At 42.9% G+C, this 25,070-nt stretch overlaps 1 protein-coding gene across 1 annotated transcript in view; it reads left to right on the top strand.

The window, feature by feature from the left end:
* The first annotated feature begins 793 nt into the window (after positions 1-793).
* TMTC1 (transmembrane and tetratricopeptide repeat containing 1) overlaps positions 794-25,070 on the top strand; it is a 127,767-nt gene continuing 103,490 nt past the window's right edge. Inside the window, exons 1-4 of the mRNA XM_010159175.1 lie at positions 794-970; positions 2,661-2,734; positions 3,891-4,067; positions 5,549-5,755. Of these exons, the coding sequence (XP_010157477.1) occupies positions 815-970; positions 2,661-2,734; positions 3,891-4,067; positions 5,549-5,755 (614 nt within the window). The 5' untranslated portion in view covers positions 794-814. The remainder of the gene's footprint in view (positions 971-2,660; positions 2,735-3,890; positions 4,068-5,548; positions 5,756-25,070) is intronic.

Below are 25,070 nucleotides of genomic sequence, written 5' to 3'. Positions count from 1 at the left end.
AAAAAACAGTGACCAGAAAAATGTGTTCATACATGCTGTAAAACAAATGTCATAACAGCTTGTTAGTTTTGGTTTTGCCTTTTTTTTTTTTTATGGTCAACACAAATAACGAACCCAAATTGTCTCATTGAGTCTAGGGTGATGTTAGCCAATGTCTTCAACACCAGTGTCCTTATAAAAATGATGCTATTAGGCCAGCTTCGTAGTGTAGTCTTGATGCCAGTAAAGCATTTAAAGCAATGCTTAACCTTCAGCATGTGAAAGTATTTTGAAAGTTAGGCAGGACTAAACGCACCTGTAATGCCAAGCAGATGCTCCAGCGCCTTACTGAGTCCTTGTCTTGGCTGTTCCCAAGCAAAAGCATCTCCTCCATAGCAGAAAATAGCTACCCATATTGTAGAGCTGCCACGTGGCTGAGACAGCCGCGGAAGGTGCCAACAGGGAAGCAGGGCGAGCGCGGTGCTCCTGATGCTGGCCACCGCCAACGTTTGCTGCTGAGGGAGCACAGCCGCCGTCACATCCCGGTGAGCTGTACTGGGAGGGCACAGGCCTCTCTCATCTTGGTGTCAAGCAGGTTGCTGAATTCAACCGCGTATTTTAAAAACTGGGGAAGTGGTTTCTTTTTAATCAGATAAACCATAAGTTCAGAGCGATTTTCACTAATTAGTTTAATAGCACTTACATTAGAAGACTGCAAAGGAGGCAAAAAGCATGATTTAGAGTATTTGAAAGATGTCCTGCTATTATAAGACTTCTCCAGTCTGGTAATGGTTCCGTTTTGTTTCCTTACAGGTTAAACATATTGCTGGCTGGTATGAACCCCTTCTACTTCCACGCAGTGAATGTAATTTTACACTGTCTAGTGACTCTTGTGCTGATGTACACTTGTGACAAAGCTGTGTTCAAGGACTGTCGACTTGCTTTTGTCACGGCACTGTTCTTTGCTGTGCATCCCATTCACACCGAGGCTGTAAGTATGTGACACAAAAAAAACCCCAACGGTGACACAGAAGCTAAAAATAAATGCATATTTTAAATTTTATTTTTTTTTAAAGAAACCTGAGTCATACAGAATATGGTACTTGTGATTTTTGCTGTGGAGGAGCAAAGGTGAGAATATACTATATTTAAAATAGTTTGCAGGAGTCATTAAGAAAAGAGTGTATTCATGCTTGCCGTCTTTCATCTCCGGCACTAAATTCTAATTGACAGTCCTAATCAGAGGTGCTGGGAATAAATGGACAGCCATTCAGCTGATGAAAATGTGGAGTCTTCTGAAATCAAAGGCCTGGGTGAGGTCTCGCTCTCCTGCTGGGACATTGTGGCATGCCTTCAGTCATCTCCTATAGTCATCAGTTTAAGGGAGAGAAAGTGGAGGGAGCATTGGTGTGTATTCTGGACGAGATCGCTCAGATAGAGGTGATATGACCCATGGATTAATTTATATTGATTTCAGTTGAAAGCCAGGAAGTATCATCTTCAGAAAAAAAACTTGTTAGCTTAATAAACGTCATAAGTTTGCAGAGCGACAGCTCAGATTGGGCATTTTTCTGTTCATTATAAGGAAACATTTAAAGACACAGTCATGCTAAAACTGCAGTGGGTTAGTGTGGGGAGGTTCTTGCTCAGATAAAAGTCTTTGAGAAGGAGATGCAATGTGTAGCTACCCCTACTTAAATAAAGAAATGCACTCGTTAGCTGAGATACCACTGACATCACACGCTCTCCTTAGGAGCCTTTGTAAATGAGCGAGGGAAATGGCTGCCATGGCTGAGAACTTTTGAGAAGAGATTACCTTAATAACAAAAAGCCACGAGCTTTACAGTTACTCCCTGCGCTGTCTCTCGTGTGAACTAATCAGCTAGGCTGCTTTTGATAATGCAGCTTTATATTATAAGGGAGGTTTTAGAAGAGGCACTCTTTGAATTTATTTTTGTCTGGGTCAGAACTTAAAAAGGTTAAAATAAATGCCAGAGCGCTGAATATAGCTTAATTATGTAATCTCAAAAGAGACGAAATTTCAAAGGGCCTTTTATTTGCTTTATGGGCAATTTTTAGATCTTTATGAAATGGAATATAAGAGTGTTTATACGTTCTTCTTCAGTATTCCCTTTCTTACAAAAAGATTTGGTTAATTAATATGTAGAAAAAACTCTCATAAACAGATTATTCAGAAAGAGAATAAACCACATACCACTCTATCACTTTTTGGTGATAAAGTGCATTCAGATATTAATTATTAACTCATTCCTATATAATAAGTCTTCTCCAAAGAATTGCTCTTTCATTATTTTTTCCTTTAACAAATCTCACTTCTGGGAGTTGGACGGGTTTCTCATTTGAGCCTTATTATACAGAATTAAAACAGATGCCTAAAGTTGGCATTTCTCTATGCAACTTCGTTAATATTTTAATAAGAAAGTAAAGAATGACCTAGCTGTTGGCTTACTCATTTGTTTTGCCAAGCGAGGAATGCATCCAAGAAAACTGAGCATATCCTACACTAGCCAAGTAACATTTCCCTGTATTGAGGGAAGATAACACTGAAAGATAAAAAGCTTCAAAAGGATAGCAGTTAGCATGGATGGTTGAAACAGTGGCTCAATGCGCATGGTTTTTACAGATGTGCTGTTACACCTCTGTGTCTCTCTTCCTTCTAGGTAACGGGTATAGTAGGCAGAGCGGATGTCCTAGCCTGCCTACTCTTTCTGTTGGCTTTTCTCTCCTATAATAGGTATGGATCCTTGATACCGGTTGTGGTAATGTCATGGGATGCTCTAGTCTGAGTAGGAGACGAAGGGGAAACCTGGCAGTGTGTGGTTACCCCGTACTGCTGTGTGGAATTGCCCTGGCCCCTGTTTTCAGCCACAGCGCCAAATTAAGTGACGCTTTTGAGAACAAATACACCTAAAAAGAGAAGTCAACATCTACAGTTCCCTCTTCCATTGACATTACAGCTGACCATACACTGGAGGAGGGCTTGTACAGCTAAAAATAATGAAATGTTTTCAACAAAGGCAAATTGTCTGTATGTAGACTGGAGAATGGACAGACACATTCCTGCCTTTGAAAGGCACGCTGTGACTGTGGGAGTCTGAAATACCTGGTCTGGGAGAGTTAAGGATTGTGTCTAGACCATTAGTCATCCTTTTCAGATGAAAACTTGGCACCGTTTGCTGGTCTGTGTCCTAAAACTGTGACTGAACAAGCACAGATAAAGAAATAGCTTTACTTGGATGGGGTTTCTACCACTTTTGCGTTGTTGCTTCATTTACGAATAGCACTGTGTCCTCATAGCCACCTGGAAAAATTGTTTATATCCCTCTCGGGCTGTTTGCCACAAGTCTGCAACGCTGTTTTCATCTGAAGGTTTTAAGGGCATAAAACTGGTAGTGATGCTACAGGAATCGCCTTGTTTGATTTCGATTGTTTATTATCATCTTCCTTCTACAAGCTTGCTGCCTGGTCTGTTGATGATTAGGACGCATCTTTGACTCAGGAGACTGTGGGTGGGATGGAGAAAGTTTTGCTTGCACTTTGTCATATAAGGAGAATTAAGCATGTGTGTTCTAGATGACAGAAACCAGGTGTTTTTCTGCCCTTTATGTCTTTCTACTTACTCTGACTGTTTCAAGTCTACTTTATATTTCTGATTGTCTTTTTTTCCCTCCTCTGCTCAAATTCTTGGTGCATCTCTCAATATTTGTGTTTTCCTTTCCCATCCTGGGTCTAAACCTTTCCTCATTTATCAGCAAGCAGTGTAGATTGTTCATCTCACTTGTTCCCAGAATCTTAAAGAATTAAGGAAAAGTGTCTCAGTATTTGTGTGAATGCAGTAAACATGAAAATAACAGAGAGGTTAAAATATTTATGTCAAATCTGTTTTTCAGGAGTGTGGATCAGCTTTATGTTGGGGAACATTTCCCTCCCACTGCCTCCCCATTCTTTTTGCTGCTTAGTTTATTCCTTGGGACGTGTGCAATGCTGGTGAAAGAAACTGGAGTCACTGTGTTTGGTGTGTGCTTGGTTTATGACTTCTTTTCCCTCTCCTGCAATGGACTCAAACTGTAAGTAACTTGCGATGCTGCTGTGCTTTTCAAGAGTTGCCACCTGTGTGTGTGCAAAATATGTATTGTTGTATACAGTGCTGTGGCAGATGGACTTGCCCCGCTCAATTACGTGGCACACATTTGACAAATCTGGAGGACACCAAGGTTTCTTCTGTGGTGTCGTGTTGGTTTGTTGGGGTTTTTTTTTGGCTACTCTATTGCTGCCTCATAACTTTAGCTGGGTAGATAGACCAGATGTGAAGAACTGACCTCTAAAATGCTCAGTTCACTCTGGCAAGACTCATATTTATTTTTTTCCGTGGGAGTTCTGGCTGAAGCATCAACATCTTAACATTTATTTGGCTTAACTCCATCCATTTGCAACATCTGCTTGATTATTCAGCTGCAATGCCATGGTTGTAGTAATATTGTATTATGTTTAGTAGTAAAATCAGGTTTGATCCTTTCTGTCCTTATAGAATGGAAAAAGAGGGAAAATACCCAGCCAGTTCTGGAATGATTTGAGTAATTAGCAGCTCTCAGCAGTCACTGGAGAAAAACCAAGTACTTTGAAGTTTGTATCCCTCACCCACTGAGTGTCACAAATAACTGTACTATTCTGTATCTCCGTTAAAAATCAGAAGTATTTTGTTTGATAGAAGCTGGTTTTCATCGATTTCTCTCCCAAACCGTACCTGGTATCGATGAGTGAACTAAGAGCTCACTGCCATGAGAATGGGAGGTCCTGCCATCACTTCTCATGTTCCCCCCAGAATTAACACAAATCTTAATTAATCGGGGGAAAATCTGTGCCCTCCTCCTTCCCCGCTCCCCTCAATCTCCCCCTTCCCATAGGTTCACATTCCAGTGGCCTCTTCAGGTCATTTCTTTGCTTCAGTGGCCTCCAGTTGCCCAGATGTGGCAGTTAGCTTGCAGGAATGAAGCTCTGTAGTCCAGATGTACTGCACTTTTGTATTTGCTGGGGTTCCATGTATTGTGCACTTTCCAGTCTGTTTGTGGTGCTCAGGATTTTATGACTGTATTTGACTTTTTCAGGGGGTAGTAGAAAACCAGCAGCCTTCTATGTGCTGCTGGAACTCATCTCCTCCTGCTTCTTCCTCCAACCTGTACAGATTGTTTTTCTGTAAACCAGCTATTTTCTGCAGCAAAAAATTAGGAATGGCATCGTATTCTTCCTCACAGTGCTTCCCATCTTACCAGAGGTCCAGAGAACAGCTTGATACAGGAGTGCTCATCTTCTGTTGCTGTCGGGTCTCTTCCTCTGGATCTAGCTGGGAACTAATAAATCTTGTCCTTACAGCAGGACAAGATTTGTATTTTGGATAAAATAAAATGTCATCTGTTGTAGTTAGATACCACATTGAGCTGTTTTCATAATGTTCAACCTTTTAATAAGTAAATATGAAAAATAAAAATCCTTAAATCCTTTTCTTTTCCCCTTTCCCTTCTTTCTTCGCTTTTCCCTGCCTGCATAACAGGAGAAATGGGGGGATACACCAGAGACCTGCCCGGCAGCCTGCAGCTTCTCCCTCTGCCTCACTGCAGAATCCTCTGGCCGGCCGGGAGAATGGGAAGCATCGATTTGCCCACCGGAGCACCTGGAGCTCCTGCCACCCAGCGTCACCTGAGGACCAGAGGAGTGGTGGCCTTTCTGTGCCCAGCAAAGCCATGTGGGCCATTCGGAGGTACTGCTGGGTACCTGCCATGCTGTTGTGTTTGCACCTGATCCTACCTTAAAATGTCAAGTCATTCACTTTGTTTTAGCCATTTTTATTCTGAAATGTGCTGGAATTTTTCTTATGCAGCTGGAGAGGAAAGAGAGGACAAGGTGGAAGGAGGGTTAAGGGACAAAAGAGGAGGAAATTGAGAAATGCATTTCTTCTGCTTGGGAAAAGGAGAATGTCTGAGGACTGTTTATGTCCTGAGACTTTCTATCCTAATGTGATGTTGGTAGGCAATGCTCTCCTTCCCTGCTTCTCCATGGAGGAAGCCAAAACTGTAACGCTAGTTTGGATGGAAGGAGGAATATGTGCATGTACACAGTATCGCCTGAAGTGAGGCAAGTGCATTGCCAACAGCAGGTTATGTGATGTTGCTATATATCTATATATACACCTTTGTAGGTACAGTTTCTGCACGTGGCTATACATACGTGTAGATGTGTGTTTATGTGTCTGTATGAAAGTAGAGGTGATGCCCACTTCTGCTTTATGCCTAAGAACGTGCATATGGCAGTAAGAGCCAGGCTCAGGCACTAACAGAAGGATTGTCACCGATCACATCCGGCAGTTTTCGGCGTGGTCATTGTGCACCTCGCTGGGGAAGGAAGGGCTCTCCTGTAACTCAGGGCCATGCTCTGGCACGGGACAAGCGCTCGGTACCCTTATTCTTGAGGAGTGGCACTGAGGTAGTAAGAGGGTTTAAGGGGGTGGGACTCAGCAGCTGGGGCCATGGGTCTGTGACAGAGTTTAGAGTTTTATTTCTTTTAAGCTTGACTTTTGGTTTTTTTAAGTCTACTGATGGCATATAGGTGTTAGGTGAGATCTGTAACTTCTCAGATCACCGAGTGTTTCCTCTCCGTGTAGTTTAAATGGTTCAACCCACTGGAGACCTTCTGTCCTTCAGGTGTTCTGTCTGATTGGACTGAGCTGGGGACAGTTGGGGTTTTGGTTTTAACAAGGAAGGGAGTGGGTTTGGTCATGCTGCCTCTCCGTGTCGGAATCTGTGACACACAAAAATGTTAAGAAAATCAAGGCTTTTCGGAGTGGGTATGTGCTAGCTGCTCCGGCATGGAGATTCTTATGGCCGTTGGGAACAGCTTCTGAAGTCCTTTGGGCACACAGGAGCAGAAATAAATTCAAATGACTAGTACGGTTAGACAGTGTGGGTGACCCTGGTTCCTTCTGATATGCCAGGCCAGAACGGGCTGTCCAAACGCCTCGTTTAACATCTTGCCCCTGAAGTTTAGGACCTGGTGGGGAGGAGTAACCTGAACGGTGACACTGGTGGAGCTGCTGTTCCTGGCCTTGGCTCTCTCCATGTTTCTGTCAATGGTTTTATTCTCTTTGATACTTGTATTTGTTTCCATTTTCCCTGACAGATACTATGGTGGAGGTTATCAGTATATAAAAAAAGGTCTCCTGTCTTGCTCCATCTCCTTATGCCTTGTTTCTCTCTTTCTTCCTATGGCTCCTTTCCCTCTCCTTTGCTTTGCACTTTTTCCACACACCCTCCCTCTGCCCCGCTTTTGGGAATGTTCCTTTCTTATACGAAGGGGAAAGCCTCTGCTTTTCCAGCCTCTTCAGGAGAGGCTGCAGAAGTTGTGTTGGAGAGACCGTGCACGTGGGATGGCTTCAGAGGGAACTCGTCCACGCTGCCATCTGGCATTTGCTTTTTGGCAGCTGCCTCTTGAAGTGTTGTAAAGGATTTCTGCACGCGGCAAATCAAGCTCTGCATGTACATAGCTGCTTTCCTTTTAAAAAAGGGCTCTTATGGTGTAAGCCCCTCAGCTTCTCTTTTTCAAGTGACTGACTGTGTACAACGCACTTGCAACAACCTGCTGTGCAGTGGTTTGCTGTGGGATGCCCAGAATGGTCCCAGTGGCTGAGAGGGAAGCCTGCTGCTGCACATTTGTGGGAGATGTGCCTGAGAGCCTGGGGAGAAAGCCTGGGATGGGTTAATGGGTGCTGCTTTGAAAGAAACTTTTCCGAAACACTGTTGGCAACTTTGCTAGTTTCTCCATTGCTCTGAATTCTTGTTTCCTCTGAAGGCAGGATAGGACCAGACAACCTATTGTTGCATGGAATGGCAGCCTCATAGAGCCTGAGCAATTTGACCAGTGCCTGCTTGCCTAGTGTCAGTGTTTGCTAGTCACTATAAAAAATAAATGTGCTGCTACGGCATTTGTAATTTCAAGAGATCTTCTCAATTCTGAACCATGTGCAGCATGCTTGCAGTCGTGTGAAACAGCAAGATTAAATGTACTGCAGCTCACTGACTCTCAAAACAACATCCATGACATGTGGAGGTCTGTGGACTACTACCTGATCCTGGCCGGGTCTGCAGTCTTCTCCTTACTTCCATCTCATAGCACAGAATAAAATAGTTGAAATACTTCTTATACACTGTCTTTCTTTAGCGCTATTGGCATATGATACGAAGTAGGAAGCATGCAAGGCAATTGCTCTATTAAAATACAGTCCATTTAGGGGGAAAAAAAAAGTAAACCCTTGCTAGAGATGAAAACAGAAGGAAAAAAATTGAAGTTGCTGTCAAATATACAAAATTGATTACACAATTTCTCCTCTATAATTGATGTTTCTCTGACTCGTCTAGGTCATTTCCATGGCAAATGGAAAGGGAAAAGATTTTAAATATCTGAAACTCCAAAGATGGAGGGCAGATTGGGCAAAGCAAAGTAGCTTCAGGTACTGTATCTAGTACACCAGGCTGGTAGCTGTAAGGTCTTCATTAGAATAAAATAGTTGTGAAGTGCTTAATCTGTACCCTTAAATACTTGTAATGTGATCAGTTAGGTTTCTATTTAATAATGATTTCTTATGTATCTTGTTACTAGAGCGACACTGAAAAACGCAGGAAAATGTACTGGAGGAGTTAAGGGAATCAATGTAATTAGCAGTAACTGGAGCTAGTTATGTAAATTCTTGGTGCAGGGAGATTCTGTTCTTTACTGTCACTTGCTCTTATCTTCAGCTATCCAGTGAATGTGTGAGTTGCAGTCCTGGGTGCCTTCAGGAGTAAGGAATGAGATAGTCTGGATGAAATTGTAGGTTTTATCACTGCAGTGGATTGCAACTTAGGGGGGGGATGCTGGCATATACTACCAAAGCGAGGTAACTAGGATCTCTTATGAGTTTGGTCCATATCCCTGGGTTTTAAGACCTAAAAGAGGTTTGTGACGGTATGTGCCTCCAATGTGACACAAATGGAGAAGGACAGACAGGAACTTTCATGTCAGGCTTGTACTTCTGTTTGGGGTAAGGCCAGAGCTTCAGTGCTTTCACCATGATGGTGCAGTATACGTATACGTGTCCTATTAAAAAGTGTCGGTGCCAACACCTCATTGCTCACCACAGTGATACTCTGTGAGATCCATGAATATGTTTTAACAAGGATGTTATATGTAAAACCGTAAATTGTCACAGTCCCTTGTGGAGGTTGTGTCTGTAGTTACTGTCACTCATTCTCTTTTTCTTGATTTGTTGAACCCACTGAGATTTATTTATTTTTTTTTAAATTCCAAGGCTACATAGGGTTGTAGTGATGCCCTATCATGTGTGCTTCACGCTCAGCATTGCTAAATGCCGTCCGGCCCGTGGACATCCTCGTACCACCTAATCACCCTGATGGTTTTGAACTTTATAGAGTGTGGTTGTGGTGGGCCCACAGTCTAGGCTTGAATACTTTTGGAACTGAAATCTCTGTTTCTCTTTGGTGACCTAGAAACTGATTTTTATTGCATCTGATGTTGGTGATTTAGCTGGTGAGTCTCTTCCCTTAGCATGGACAATAGAGCAGTGTTTAATGCTGCTGTTTTCCATGTACATGAACTGTTGAGTTAGTTTGTTGGGGTTTTTTTGTTGTTGTTGTTTTGTTTGTTTGGGTTTTGTTTAAATTTTTGCCAAACGACAGAATGAGAGAAGAAACAGGTGTACCTGGAGCTGTGCCCAACATCATCACTTTAAGTCTCTGTGTCCGTGCAAAAGAAAGTGAGAGGTCTCAGTATTCGTTAGCACTGTGGGATCCAGGCACAAAACTCCACTGATCCAAAATTCAATGAAATCCTTAAGGCTATAGCAGGGATAAATGCCATCTGATGACTAAACCGGCAGCAATGTTGTTTCCTTTTGCAGTAGCAGAGGAAGGAAAATAGAAACGCTCCGCAGAACGTGGTGCATTCCAGGGAAGGCTGCACTGGCCCTAAGATTGATATACTATGCGGAATAGTATGCTGAGGTCATAACATACCTTCCCTGAGTCCCCGCGCAGCACGCGTGGTCAGTGTTTGAGCTGAAACAGATGCTGTTCTCACATAGAGCGGGGGGAAGTGTCAGCACACGTAACGTGCCACTGCGTAGTTGCAATTGCTCGGTGTTGATTTGGCTCTTCCTCACTGGGTGCTTCTATTCCCAATTCTTGTACAGCAATGATTTTTTTTTTTAAAGTAATTTGACAGTTTAGCACATTTCTACTTTAACATGAAATTCCCATTCAAAAAGCAGAAGTCTGAGCTGCGTTTCTTACGTTTCCCCTTGCCACAGTGTAATGCTACTTCCTAGATTCATAACCGATATAGGCAGAGTAGTGTGACTGGTTTCCCAGATGTGGGATTTCATGCGTGCGAACTTTACCTTTTCTTGAATTTGTTAGAGGGAGTTTTATAGAAAGGTGTGGGTCAGAATATAAAACTGCCTGCCTTATAGAAGTGTGAGGGAGACACTTTTCTATTAGATTTGGTACAACTTTCTTAAACTTGAGTAAGTTGTTCTTAGTTGCGCTCACACACCCTGAAGGTCAGTGGTGGTTGCATTCACATGCAAAGCACAGCAGTAAAAAGCACTTCATGCCTCTGGGAAAAAACCTGAGGTAGCTCTATTATTAATGTATTATTTTGGTCAAGGGCAAACATACAACAAAAGAAAAATCTGGGTATTTGTCACTGGCCTAAAAGGTCCTTGTTGTGCAACAGCAAAAGAGCAGGGAAGGGATATAGGGCTTTGCAAACAACCACAGCTGTAGTTGGTGGAGAAATTCCGGGACAGTGGCCTGGTTTGGGATTCAGCCTGTGGTGAAAATAGTCTGGGAATTGAGCAGTCAAAATGATTTTCTTCTCTAGGAAAGCAAAATGAATAACCTGGAGCATTAAACAATGGAGTCTGCCCAGGCTTTTCCCTTCCTTCCTCTCTCACTGGTGATCTCCTGAGGGTTGTGAGGCTTTGAAAATAAAGGAGCAAACTCCTAATCCCCGATGCTCTGAGCAAAGGTTGATGTTGGATTGCCTCCATGTGAGAGGAGAGAAAAGGAAGTGCTGGATGGTCGCAGGCTGTAGGCTGACTTGTTTGGGAGTCGATGTTTAAAATTGAACTGAGAATAGGACAACACAGTTTCACCCCAAAAGACAGGTAGGACCCTGATTCCCAAGGCCTAGGAGAGCACACAGAACTATATGCTGAAAGATGGTGGATTAGGTAAGTGTCCTTGTTATCCTCGTAACTGTGGGATGCTTTTCTTTGGTGTTGCAAGCTTTTTTTAATTGTAGCAGATTTGCTAAGGCTCTGCCATTCTTGCTGTTCACTAAGCTTAAGTTACAAATTTGGCCCCCTCTGGGGAGGGGTATTGCATAGGCGGATTTGGCCTGTGGCTTACTCTTTGAACTCAGTTCTTTAGACCATTTCTGCATTGTGAGTCTGAGCAATAGCTCTAGCTACTGCTGTGTCTGTGCCCTGTCTTTTTAGGAAATGTTTGCGTGCAATAATACATGAATCTAATTCTTCTTTGCCTGCAGTCAGTGATGATGTTCATTGTCATGCTCAGGTGGTACCTGAGGCCACCAGAAGACTCTGCCAGAGTCTAGAAACACGTGGGAGGTGGGTGCCCCTATGCTTAAAGCCTTGGATTCAGTTAAGGATTTACACACTCTGGCCTGTGACTGACTTCCCTTGTGTAATCTTGGGAAAATAATTACATCTCTCTCTTCCCACGGCATGTGTTGGAAGATGAGGCACAGTAATGTGTGCTGCTTTTCCACCTCCATTTATGCAATGTAGTTGTTGTTTTAAGACTCCCCCCAAAAAAAACCCAAGCCTGTGTCTCTTATGCATGCTTGTGGCATTATGTGTCTTAATATTTGAAATCTGCAAGTGCTCTTTCAATACGAGTAACTGAACTCGCTGCTTGCTAACCAAAGTTTATTTAAAAACAGCACCGCTTTGGTATGGTGATGACTAATGTTGCATGCACACACAAAAAGACATGTTTAGACATCATTAGGCTGCAGAATTATGCACTTACCAGGTAAGAAAGACCTGATTTAATTTTGGCCCGGTTGTGTGTTTATATTATGACAGTCTTTAATTACACTATCACATAGCATTTTTTTTCTGCATGATCCCTGCTCTGTTCATCGCCCAGAATGGATGGTGCTCACTTAATGAGCACCTATTCAATATTTTATTTCTTCCTTGTCCACAGCATGGCCCCATGCCCTATTTACTTCATGTTATTCAAGTCCTGCTCTGAGACAGATTAACAACTTCTCAATAATTTCTCTGTGTACAAACTAGCAAGTGCTGGCATTTCCTCAGAGTTTGTTGGTTCAGTCTGTAATCTTTTAAAGTACTTTTGGCATAGTTACTGGATGTGTAATTTCCTTGCTTTTCAAAACAAGTAAAGTGAATAGCCAGAAATTTTGCAGTGGGGAGCCACATGGGTGTGAACAGTTGGATCGAAACCTTTGGATCCACTTCATCACCATCTGTGTCTTGAGCAAGAGGCTAGCTGGTGGCAGCAGGAGAGTCAGTAGTAAGAGACGGGGGACTTTTCCTCTTAAATATTTGCTGACAGAGGAGGCACAATGACATGGTGCTCCCTTCCAGAATCTGAGAGGCATAAACTCCGGCATGTGCAGCTTCTTCTGGCAGCCCCTTCCTTCATTTCTCCCCAGCTGGTTGTCCTGCTGTGTCTACTCCAGCCTGTCTCATCTCTTCCCTTGCTTGCTTCTCCTTAGTCATTTAACTGCTTCCAATCTTTGCTCCTCAGGCTTTGCCTTTGGGATCTTGTGGTTTTCCGTAAGAACTACTGTGATCAACTCCCTCTCTCAGGGTCCCTCCTATAGTCCTTGCCCAGCCAATTCAAGGGCCCCCACCTATGTCCTTGTACTGCATGTATCCTCTGTGTGCTCGCTACTCCTCCTGCCCTTTGGGTTCAGTTTCCTGATGAGGGAGCTTTGCCCAGCTAGGATGCAAGGTCCTTTTGGGGTTTTCCAGCTGCCAGCACTCGGTGTTTCTTTGCTTATCTCCTCCTCTTCTCTGCATGGGTTTCTGCTCCGTAGGCTGCAAAACTCCCTGTCTTTTTGACTTTCCTCCAGCTTTGGAGGTTTGGCTGTCCTCCACCCTGTACCTAATCCAGGAGTTGTCCTTGTGCTTGCTGCCTGGGTTGGAGGAGGAGGAGGAGGAAGCGTGGAGAGCCAGGCAGAAGTCAGGAACCCGCTCTGCGCTGGTGCTTGGTGTGGCGCAGAGCCACAGTCGCCTGCACTCTTGGCTTGCTTGTGTATGGAAAAGCAGGCACTCTCGCATGCACTTGTTTGGGTAGAAGAGGCTCAGTTTTAAATTTGTTGTCCTTCATTGGATTGTTTTAGCTGTTATTCTGGAGAGTGGATTTTGTCTTACCATGCAGAAAAACACCTTTCTCCCTCTTTTTTTTAAATCCTCCCAAGAAGGAAGTGGAAAGTAAATAATATCCCTGGGACTATCAATAGGTGACAGTATCAAGAGGCCCAGTTTATTTCAGTAAGCAGCAAATAAGTAGTTTGGCTTCATGTACATTACATGTCGGAAAAAAGGGACAAGACTGACTGATGTTATTTTTCTTAGCTGATGATGACTTAACATGTTTTAGCTTTTTTTTTTTTTTAGGGGAGACTTTTTAGTCTTTAGAGATCCTTTAGACTTTCATTTAGTCCTTTTTTGTGAATTCTTAAGTGGAAACTGCCTGGGACAAAGAATCACACTGGGCAAAACAGAATCAAGAGGAAACGTTAATGGCTGGTTTGGGGTCTTTGGCATCTTCTGAAAGATGCCGGTCGCTTATTCATTCCTGTGCAGAGGGAGCAGGTTGTTTTTTTCTCTCATTAATGGGTGCTGCGTGTAAGCCCTGCGGTTGCAGTCACTTCATTGTATGTCGGCCTCTTCTGTTCTCTGTGTTGCTAATTGGAAATCCCCAATTTGTAGGTGCAGCCTGTGTGTCCCTGAGCTGATTCACTGGAAACTCTCTTCATTGCCTTTATTTCACAGGACTGCCTTTCTGTTCACAGTTCATGGCAGTCTCATTAAACCAACGTCTGAAATAGCAGTGTGCCCGTGTTCATTGGCTTTCTCTGAAAGCCCTGTAAACCCATGTCAAGGAATTAACAGCAGCTGAGAAACAGAAAAACCTCAGTGGCTGGCCAGGTCATTTTCCTTGCAGTAAATCTAGGTTAGTTTGACACACAGTGGTATTTCAGTTACCCAGGAAATAAAAATAAAATTAAAAAAACCAACCCGAAACACCTGAAGATAGATGATACCAAGATTATTGCAGGTATTTCCCAGGAGATAATCTAATTGAACAGTTTCTCTCTTACATCTTTGACTTCCAGGCACACTTTTGGACAGCTAATGGAAACTTTTAGGCTGTTCTCAGGAGTGCAAGATTGAGCTCTAACTACCTCCCGCATTAATGACTGATGCTTTCCGAACTGGTCCACGTCTCCTCTGTGAACCTGCTCATCACAGCGTGTATTACGTGTGGGACAGCAGACTCTCAGGGCTTAAGTTTTGTGGCTTTAGGTTTTCACAGGCTGATAGAAGCAATCATTTGCTCAAAACAATGAGGACATCAGTCTTATGAAATATGACTTTAGGTGGATGTTCCAGTAGTGTGATGAGTGGTACTTTGATTTTATAATGTGAAGTAACTGTTGAGATTTAATATTTGGTTTAAAAAGACAGAATCTGTTAGCATGTCTAATGCTTCTCCCATCCTCCCTCTATGCTTTCTAAGATGAACTGATTCTTCCCTGACTAGAAACTAAATCTTCAACTTAATCTAAAGAAGAAGATTAGTAAATCCACTTTAACGTTTCTAATTCGGTTATCCCAATATTCCTTTCCAACTAGTGCATTAGAAACCTTAATCCTCTACTTGGCTTGGAAATGCTGGAACACACATTTCTCTCCAAACTGCAGATCTCTGAAATGCAGATTTTTGGTTGCCTTTCTTTTAAGCAATTTCCAGAATGTGAATGTCCGGGAAGCTGTGGCCAGAAGGGACTCTTGTAAATGCATTCCACATTCCCAAACATACATGCTGAAATTCAGATACTGGCTGAAGTGAGCCTTGAAAGACAAGGTTTGTGCTTGGGCTGTTGTGGAGTATTTGCTTTCCGTGTCTCGCAGCATCTGGCGATGCTCTGCTTTGCCGTATGATTTCTCATTACCTGCTACAACTGGTCATGGAGAGGCTTAAATGAAAATCTTCCACTGGAATATGTGTGGTTGTTGTTATTTTATTTTTTTAACCTTCTTTCTTAAAGTGAGTCTTGTCTGTCTTCAGAAAGTATCACTCTTTTGCCGTGTGCATAACGCAGTGGTTCCTCGGTTTAAAGCTTTGTTTGGCAGTGTGTTTGCCATAGGTCCTCTGTTCAGGCTGGGGGTTGAAAGTCTCCTCAGATTTCTCGTTTTGACCTATGAATCCCTTGCTTTTGCAAATCAGCTATGAAGGAAGGAAATACTAAGCGTAAAGTTTGTACTTTGAAGCTAACTGTGGTGGCGTTTTACTTGTACTAGTGCGAAAACTATGGAATAAAACACAGTTTCTTTTAATCTGTGAAAGATGCCAACAAACCTGCTGGGTCTTCGTTGTGGAAGAGGAAAATTAGAAAGAAAAACTGTTTCTATGTTTTCCATGGAGACAAGGACTTTATTGATGGTACAAAATAAAATTCATGCAAAGAGTAATTATCAGTCAGGGCTGGAAGGGAGGGGGAACATTATCTTTGTTTGCCTCCCATGGAATGCAGTTTTATATGATCATTCAACACCATTACATGTATTGTTCTTGCCATACCATTTAGGAATTTCTGCAGAGACGAAGCTGCTGTAAAATGATGGCCTTGGGTTCTCTTGCCATATTTTGACATCGCGTGATTTAATTGCATTTACCATAATCTCTGCCTAATCTCATGACAGAAGCTTGTATCACGGCTGTGCCTGTGAGTTATCTGCAAATGTCTGAAGCAGAATTGTTTCTTTTGTATTCTGGTAGTAAGCTCAATTCATTTGTTGCTGTTCCTCTCCCTCTTCTATCCCGTTCTCTCCAGTGTTAATTATGTCACGCATTTATTTCAGAGGATGAATTGCTTAGAGAACAAATATTTTTGGTACAAGCGTCAGGAATTTTCATCTTTGGAAAGCTGTCACCTGGTCTGTGATCTAAATGGCTGCTGATGCCAGTCTTTCTAATCCATCCATTACAGATCAGCATTCTTTTGCTGATCTTGGCTGATGTATTGTGGATTTGCTATCGTGACCCTGCTTATGGTACTGAATGGTATCTCCATCATGGAATTACTCTATATGGAAAATAAAATTCCTTCATTCGTTGCCTGTTTAAACTTTTGGAGGTGATGGATAACTTTGCACCCAGAAGGCATTTGGTCATGCATTTGGTCTAGTGTTATGCATGAATATAAATATAGGAATTTTTGCATGATATTTCTTCAGGAAAAGAAAAAAAAAACTAACCAGAATGCCTTTTTCTTTATATCAGGATTTTTCTATTGAGCTCGTATCAGTATATTCGACATAATAGAAGAACATTGTGGGAACACCATATCAAACCAGCAGTCCATCTAGCTCTAGTATCTGTTTTCTGACTGTGGTCACTACTAAATGCTTACAGAGAAAAAAAGAATGGGATTGGGGCCAGTACAGGGTAATCTTTCCTGACCGTGCATGCTGAACATGTGCCGGTCAGTGGTCTATGGAACTGGATGCTTTATCTAGATCACTGTGCTTTAAGACTCTCCATGGACCTGTTCTGTGTGGAGTTTACTAATTCTCTTTTTAGAACCCTTCTCTCCTTGGACATCTTGTTGCAATGAGTTCTGTGATTTAATTACACACAGTATGTAGAAGTCTTTCTGTTTGCTTGAAAACTGATAATTTCATTGGGAACCCTTTGACTTTGTGTGCTAAGAAGCAGAAAGTAATCTCTCTGGTTCACTTCCCCTAGCTCTTCATAATTTTAAAGTGTCTTTATATGTACTCTCTTTCCAGGGTGGAGAGCCCTGTTCTGTTGAATATCTCCTCACGCAAAAGCCGTTCCGTGTGTCTGATGAGCCTTATTACCCTTTCCTGTACCTCTTCAATCTCTATTAGTTCCTTTGAAAGTTGGGCAGAGGATGGGGAGATCTTGGAATAATATGCTGTACTCTGGAGGCAGGGACACCTTGGATTTTTACTCAGTGTATTATTGCTTGTTGTTTCTGTTCTGTTTCTTCCTAAACGTGCTGGATGCTTCTGCTCTTTATAAGCTGCATTTTCAGTGCTGACTTATGGCACCACCTTTTTTTTTTTTTATTATTTATCCTTTTGCTCTAACTGCAGTCTGTGTAGGTAATTGAGACATACAGTAAAAACCTGAATGGAAAATCTGAGTATCTTTTATTACTGTGTTTTGAATTCTGTGCGCTGGCTGTGGCTGGAGAGCATCCTGAGAGTGCTTGGCCTGTTCCCCGTTTCAGGGGAAAGGCTGGGGTAAGATGCTGAACTAACCTAAGATAGGTCTGGCTGATTTCAGGGCCAGTGATGACCCCATCAAACACTGCACCTGCTGTGTCGGGGCCTCAGTGACCTGGCTATGGGTTTACAATATGTTTCCTTTTCTTAACTGCTGCTTGGGGGTGAGTAATAACTCAAAAGTGACCTGGTTAGAGCAAAGCTCGTGGGCTTTCTCAGGCACCCACTCACGAGACTGAGTCCTTCCCTTTGCTTTTGCTCAGCCTCAGCAGTTTTCTCTTCTCTGCGGTTTAGTTACAGTGCAGAGAGGCTGCAGCTGCCCGTGTTCCCTCTGTCCTGGTGCCTGTGCTCCGACAGCCAGGGAGGAGGGTTACCGCTCTGAACCAAAGGGCAGAAGGTCTGAGTGTTTGGCCAAATTCACAATCAAAATCTGACATAAAACGGAGGCTTAGTCCAGGGTTTCTCAAATCTTAAGCAGAGCTGCCTCAGCAAAAGTCTTCCTATTTTTGCCAGTAAATTGACAATTTCTCCCTTTAAAATCTACTGAAAAGATAGTATCCCTATCCCCCTCCCCTTTCCTACAAGCCGAAAGCTTCAGCATTTGTTGTTTCAAGGCCTAGACAGTGCAAGCCATGTTAGATGCTGTCCCAGGGCTTTCACGTCACTATTTGTTGCATTATTTACTGTGATCTGATGTGGCCTCCTGACTCCATCAAAAGCGCCTTTCAATGTGAATTAATTAAGACAACTGTATTTTCTTCTTTCAATTGCCTTTAAAAGAGAAACGCTTCCAGATGGCATAAGGGAAGGAGGGAGGTGGTTTTCCTTCTGCGCAAGCCAAGCTTTTGTCGCAGACCAAAGGCTTTCTCTGCCTTCCATTACACTCTGGGAGCCTGCCGTTCTGATGGATTAAAGGTGCTTTCTCCCAGGAGTCTGGAAATGCCAGAACCGCATGAGAACCCCTTGGTGGCATCCCAGCCCAAATGAGCAGCTTTCTAATAATGAAGATGACTTTAATATTGCAGCATCCTGTCTCTGCAGAGCACTCAGTTAATTATGAGGTGTGAATAAGGAATATGTTTCACAGTGCCTTGGCAATTTTCTGAGTTCACTGATCCGTAAACAAGATTATTCCCTAATAGTCCTTCATCTCTGCCATTATTACACAAGCATGTTCAACTTTAAATTAAATTTTAAATGATCATCTTTAAAGTTTGTTGAGCCACGGCTAATCTTTTGAGAGTACTTCCAGGATTAACTATTTTAAAATTGCTTAGTTATTTGGGGACGAGAGAAACTTTTGTGGTTCCTGCTGTGCCATTTTTATAAAGACCACACTGTAGCAACTCTGCTGGAAAGTGCGAATTAAACCTGTTTTTCTTTCCTTCTTTTCGAAGTCAGGCAGCTGATGTTTGGGGGAAAGTGTCTTCATCAAGATACACGAAGGTTTTTACAGTTCTTTCAGCTGCTGCCAGCTCAGGAGCGAGAGACCAAATTTGGTACCCGAATGGCAGCTGTTCAGGCTGGCTCGGTCCCTGCCCCTCAGTTGTACAGGATGGAAATGACACGGGCTGTTGATGCAAACTGTCACGCAGTTTGCGATCTCGTGGGGTTGTGCAGAGCTACAACTCCTTGAAGTCGTTTTTACCATTACTTGGAGTGTCACTGTAGATTTTTAAGGTCCAGAGGGACCATTTATGATCATCTAATCTGAGCTGGAGCATGGTGCAGGAGTCAGAGCTTCGTCTAAGAATTAGTGCACGAAGCCTGCGTTTCTCTTCGAGCTGTGTCGCACATCTGTCAGCAGCCCTGACTTTAAAGGCTTAATGTGATGGTGTATTTGAAATATCCTTAGGTGGATGGTTGCAGCGGTATGCTATTCTCACTGTTAAAAATGTATGGCTACTTCTAGGCTGATTTATCTAATTTCAGCTTTGAAGCACTGTGTGTCCTTACGTCTTTTTCCACTAGATTAAACAGGGCTCTCCTAGCTGAAAGTTCTGCAGTCTCCGATGGTTGTTTTATCATTCTTCCAGACAGACTGAAAGGCTGGGCTTCCTCAGGGTACGTCCACCCAGCAGCCAGTTGTGATGCAATTTATGTACTCAGATCTGAACAAGGCTCAGATTAGGTAGCTTGGGTCCTGCTTTAATACCATGTCTGCAGTGGCACGGAGATCAGAGTAGGTGAAGCAAGCTTTCTAAGCATTTGCCAGTCTTACTGTGTTTGAACTTTTTCCTGTGAGTGCCATGCTAAACTATTCAAAACAGTAAAATACAGTTAATTTTTGCTGTGCACAATTTACATACTGTAGAAGTCAGTACTTTGCTGAGTAAAAACAAGTAGATTAGAGTAGAATTAGTGTATCTTTGATAATGAATCCCTATGGGGCAAGAACGAGATCTTCCCATGTGTTTGTGTTTCTAGCACAACAGTATTTCAATCTTAATTGGAAAATTAGTCATATGAGGAGGTGCACTTGATGCTGCATCTGCACACACAGATGACATTTGGATGGTGCGCTGCTCTTGATCTTGATACGAGCATTGCCACGTATTAACGGATTCGAGCGCTCACAGTCTGGAGTTGGCATTTTGTCTGGAAGGGCAGTGAGTGAACACGCGGTCTTCGTAATGCTGCACGGAATCATTGTTCACAGTAGTAAAGTTGGAGAAAAGGGGATGGACAAAATTTGGATAGATGATCCTTTTTAACACAAGATTATCCCTCACACTGCAGTTCCTAGCAGGTTTTGTATTGAATCCAGTTTTAGAAACAAGAGAAGATATAGATGGATATCTCTGTTTCACACTCAGTATGTTTTATAATCGGGAAGTATAATTTCAGAGGGGAAAAATGCCTTCTGCTGAATTGCTGGCAGCCTTACCTTGACTGCACAGGAGGCTGCGGAAAGCAAGGATGTCAGGTGTTGACCTACGCTGATGATGCTTCATTTGTGAGATTTAGTCAGATTAAAGCGCAAAGTAATATGATTAATTTGGCTCCAGGTTCAGTGTGTAAGAATATATAAGACAGAGAACATCAGCATCATTCCTTTATACCAGCTGAGACTGTGACCCAGCTGGCAGACTACTCCGTGGGTACCATTATCTTTTACATAATAAGTTTCATATTCTCACACTTCATTTTTTAAGCATCTGTCATTACCTCTTCAGAAACCTCTTACAGATTAGAGGTGCATCTTGCATAACTGAAGAGCAATTATTGTTCCATTACTAAGTAATGAAGTGCACACTTGTATGGAAAGAACGATGACTCCAAATATGACAAAGTTCAGTAAGATTCCCAAGATAATTTCTTGAAGTGTTTTCTACCTTCAAAGCTTACATTTTCATAGGCAGCAGATTTTATGTCCCTTTTTTTTTTTTTAAATATTAAGGAAAAAAGCACATATGTGAGATCTTGGAAAAGGGTGTTGTTTCTATATCAAGATCAAGGGAGATGTTTTGCATCGTCATGGAAGATGCCTCCCTGCCGTGACCCAGAGTTTGAGGTTAGTGACTTTGATTTAATGTGTTATTGGCTCCCTGGTAGTTCTGCCAGGACACGGAGGAGGCTTCTGGGGAGGAGGCAGTCCTGGGAATTCAGTATGGCATGGTCATCCCCCAAGTTACGTTTGAAGACGACTTTAGTTTTCAACTGGATAAAGTTGCAGGGCTCTTGAGCAAGTCCAGATGGTTCTCCCAGGACCTGCTTTTGAGATGTGGGATTCCCGGCACAATAATGCTCTCTGCTAATTAGGACTTGTGTTTTCTTGGGCTCCCAAACATTGAGGTACTTGAGCAAGAAAATGATTTTCAACATTTAGTCCTCACGTTTAATGCTTTTTTGAGTAGAGCTTAGTGTGATGATCACGACTTGCTAATCCCTCTAGCAGCATCCCCAGTAACTAGGACATGTAATCATGATGGTTACTGGGTCACTGCAGCTGAACAGCTGGTGTCGATCACTGTAGTTCTGTTTGCGTTCAGTACAGCTGAGGTTTCCGCATCTCCAGTGTCCTCATGTCAAGACTCAAGCCTCTGCAAGATTTAGTGACTAGGATGGCTAACAGTGCAGATCTGACCGCCTCACTAATCCTGCCTATGAGATTCTTCTCACCTTCTTAAACCAGGCTTGGTGAATTTTAGACCATTAATTTTAAAAGCCTTTTCCAATCTTTTAATGCTTATTTTCTTAAATAGCTTCTCTGATGGGAGTTGCCGTGGCTTTAGTGAGGAGATATAGTCTCTGATTCAGTGAAAGAAAAAAACCCCAGAACCTAAATGAGCCAACACAATCCAGAAGGATTGTGATCATTTCTTAAAGTAATCTCCTTCCTTCTGTCAAAGGAACATCAGATGGTAAGGGACTACTCAGCTCATCAAACGTAGTCCTCTGTTATCACACGCAGCCAGTTATCTAATCCCTTTCATAGACTGGCTCAGGGCTGCCTTGTGTGTCCAGTTGGCTCGTCTCCATGGCTCCCCTTGGAAGGCTGCTCTACAGTCTGACAAGTTTGCCTGGAAAGCTTTCTTTTCCCAGCCTAAATGCCTCGATGGCCAATTTACGCCCACTTAACCCTTGTGTTTGTGCAGCTCTTCTGTTTTCCTACTTTTGTGTGCCTTTGTGTTAAAGTGTGGGCACACAGAACTAAAGGGACTGTCAAGTGGGGTACAAAATTGGTGTTAAAGTGTGAGAACCCAGCAGCAACACTTTATTTCATAGTTGTTCTTGGGGAGAGGACACAGAGGATTGCCATGGGTTGTTAATAAATAATGTAATAACCTTCTTACTGGCGATGTCTAGGCAAGCTTTGTGTGCTGACGACGGCTGAGAGTCTCCAGGGAAGCCGTCTGCTTTTGCCAAGGAGAAGGGTATGTTTGGAGTGCTTGTTTTTGTTTTTATTTATTTCCTTTGGTCAAGTGCCATGAAAATCTCATCAACTTCAGAAACTTATGCTTTTCATTCTGTCTTGCAACCATTTTGAGTAAGCACAGAACAAAAAAAACCCAAAACACTTCAGCAACTGCAAATGTGTGGGATAAAAAACATACGACCGAATATATGTCCCTTTATAGGAGAATGAAGCAGTAGAGAAACTCCTGCTTTATCTTGGCAATTGGTGAACAGGAAAAATTAAGTTGAATTATTTTGGATAGTGGCTCATGCTTCTGCCCTGTGGTACACTAGTGCAAAACAAGTCTTAAGTGAGAACTGAAACTTAAACTGGACTTAAAACTTAAATATCAACACTTCCCTGTCATGTTAGTCAAGAAACTTGCTGCTTCTTGTTTTCTTCTGGACTCCCAGAGGCATTAGTTCTCATTATATCAGGCCTTTTGGAGACCTTGTCTCCCTTTCCATGAGCGTGTGGGATAGGCTTTGCCATGCTGACAGGGTACTTCTTGCCCATTGTGTCAAGAGTCTGAATGATTGTGTGAAAATTATGTAGCCTGTAAGCAAGGCTAATATGAATCATAGTTTAAGAAAAGGAAGATTGTCTTTCCTTTCCTGGCAGTGTACTTCCCAGAGGGACATCTATCTTTGCCATGGATTTCCATCCACGAAGTCCCGTAGGAGTACCTTTTCCTGAGCAGGAGTGACTTGCTCCATTTTGCTTAGACAGTTTAAAAGGGCTGTTGGATCTTCAGAGGAAGAGTGTGTTGTATATAACCTCTGTCTCCCTTGGAAGGTGAGTACGCATGGTCATCCCTACACATGGTCATCCCCACGCCTGGCACAACCAGGGGGCTGACTGACCTTTCTTCGGCCAGGGTTGAGGACTTTTGAGACAGCTGGTCTCTATGGACACTTGAGACAGTACTGTAGCTGCTGTTTGATGGGCTGTAGTTTAGGTTGCTGCTGGGTGGGGGAAGTTCACCCATGTTCCATGGGCTGGGTCGTTCTGTCCGTCAACTGTGGAGCTGCGGCTTCAGAGGAATTGGCTCTCCAGCTCTGCACCAAGCAGCACCCATCACTCAGCAATGGTACCAGCTCCTTTTTAGCTAAGGGGAAAAAAGTTCAAGAGGAAATAACTTGGAGCTGCATATATGAGTGGTCTGAAGTGTTTCTGGTTCAGAGGAGACAAAATAAACCTTCTGCATGAGCTTGGGTGTGTGGTGCTCTGCTCCCTCGCCACCCGCTGACGGCAGTGTGAGGTGAAGGCATTTGACACCTTTCAATATTGGCATCGGGATGAGGCTGAGGCTTCTTAACACCTCTCAGCAGTCAGGTAACTTTAATTTCCTGAGAGCAGAGGAAGGAATGTTGTCTTCCCTTCTCCCTGGCAGCCTTTGGGAGGTGAATTCCTTTGTTTTGGAAACAAATTTGATCTGAAAACATTCTTATCCGTAGCAAGAATAGCCTGTGTGGTGCCGTCTCTAGACCTGATGTGGTGGCTGAACTTTGCTGTTGCGAGGAGGTGCCTTTGGTGTCAGGATGTAGGCGGCTCCACACGTGGATGGCACGGTATCTCCTCTGTGTAGCAGGCACAGTAGCAGTTCTGTGCTGGTGGGATCCACAGTTACCCTTTTCATGGACTGTAGGAACATGAGGGGATTCAGATCTCCTTTAGTCTTCTGTTTTTCTGGTTCAGTAAATTCTTTTATATGGAGCTATTTATGTTGATAAACAGAGCCTAAACAGCTTTGCTCCTCTGTTTCCTCTGCTTTGCTCCTCCCTCCTGCCCCTGTGCTGTCCCAGCTCTGGGTGGCTCCCATGGAGAAGATCTCTGCTCAGGACATATGCCAGCCTTTTGGATAGGGACCTGCCCCAGTGTGTAGTGAATTGTGATGTCCCCTGACCTGCTGCCTTTGGGAAAGCATCGCTGTTTTGCTGCTGGATTCGCGGCTTTTCAGGTTGTTCTTTCTGTCTGCAAAACTACTGCCGTAGTCGTCATTCCCCAAGAGACTGCTTTTTGTCATTATTTTTAAGGGAAATAACAATTACAAAACCAAAAAATGATGTCTGATGTGAACAAGTCATCTTATTTTTCACTTTCTAGCCCTACCGTGTTTGTAGGGTTATATTAATGGCTTTCCTAACCTTATTTCACTTTGGAATGGTGTTTATGGTTTTTACTTTATAAAGTAATAAATGTGTGCTATTCAGTAGAAATTAAACTGTTGCTTTAGTTCTGCTCTTCTTTTGTCCACCAATTTGTTAAGCAAATGGATGTATATTTATGGATTAGGTACCTGACGTAGGAAAATGTTCCCAGAAGACAGAAAGAAATTAATAACATACAGACCATGTTGTAAATTGCATTTAAATAGCAATTGCTTTCATTTTCCCCCACTTGAGTGGGAAATCATGCTGCAGAGAGAAATAATGACTCTGTGATAAATCTTGAAAGAAGTACAGATGAGGCATCCTTATAATGAGATCCAGTAATTAGCAACTGCTTTGTTTTGGTGTGGATGGTGTATTTGGATGAGGCAGTGGTGTAGGTGTGGTGAGAAAGCAGAGGAGGCCAGGATTA

The sequence above is a fragment of the Eurypyga helias genome, unplaced genomic scaffold (assembly GCF_000690775.1).
Source record: "Eurypyga helias isolate BGI_N326 unplaced genomic scaffold, ASM69077v1 scaffold2499, whole genome shotgun sequence".
NCBI lineage: Eukaryota > Metazoa > Chordata > Aves > Eurypygiformes > Eurypygidae > Eurypyga > Eurypyga helias.
This window is presented reverse-complemented; position numbering and strand designations above follow the sequence as displayed.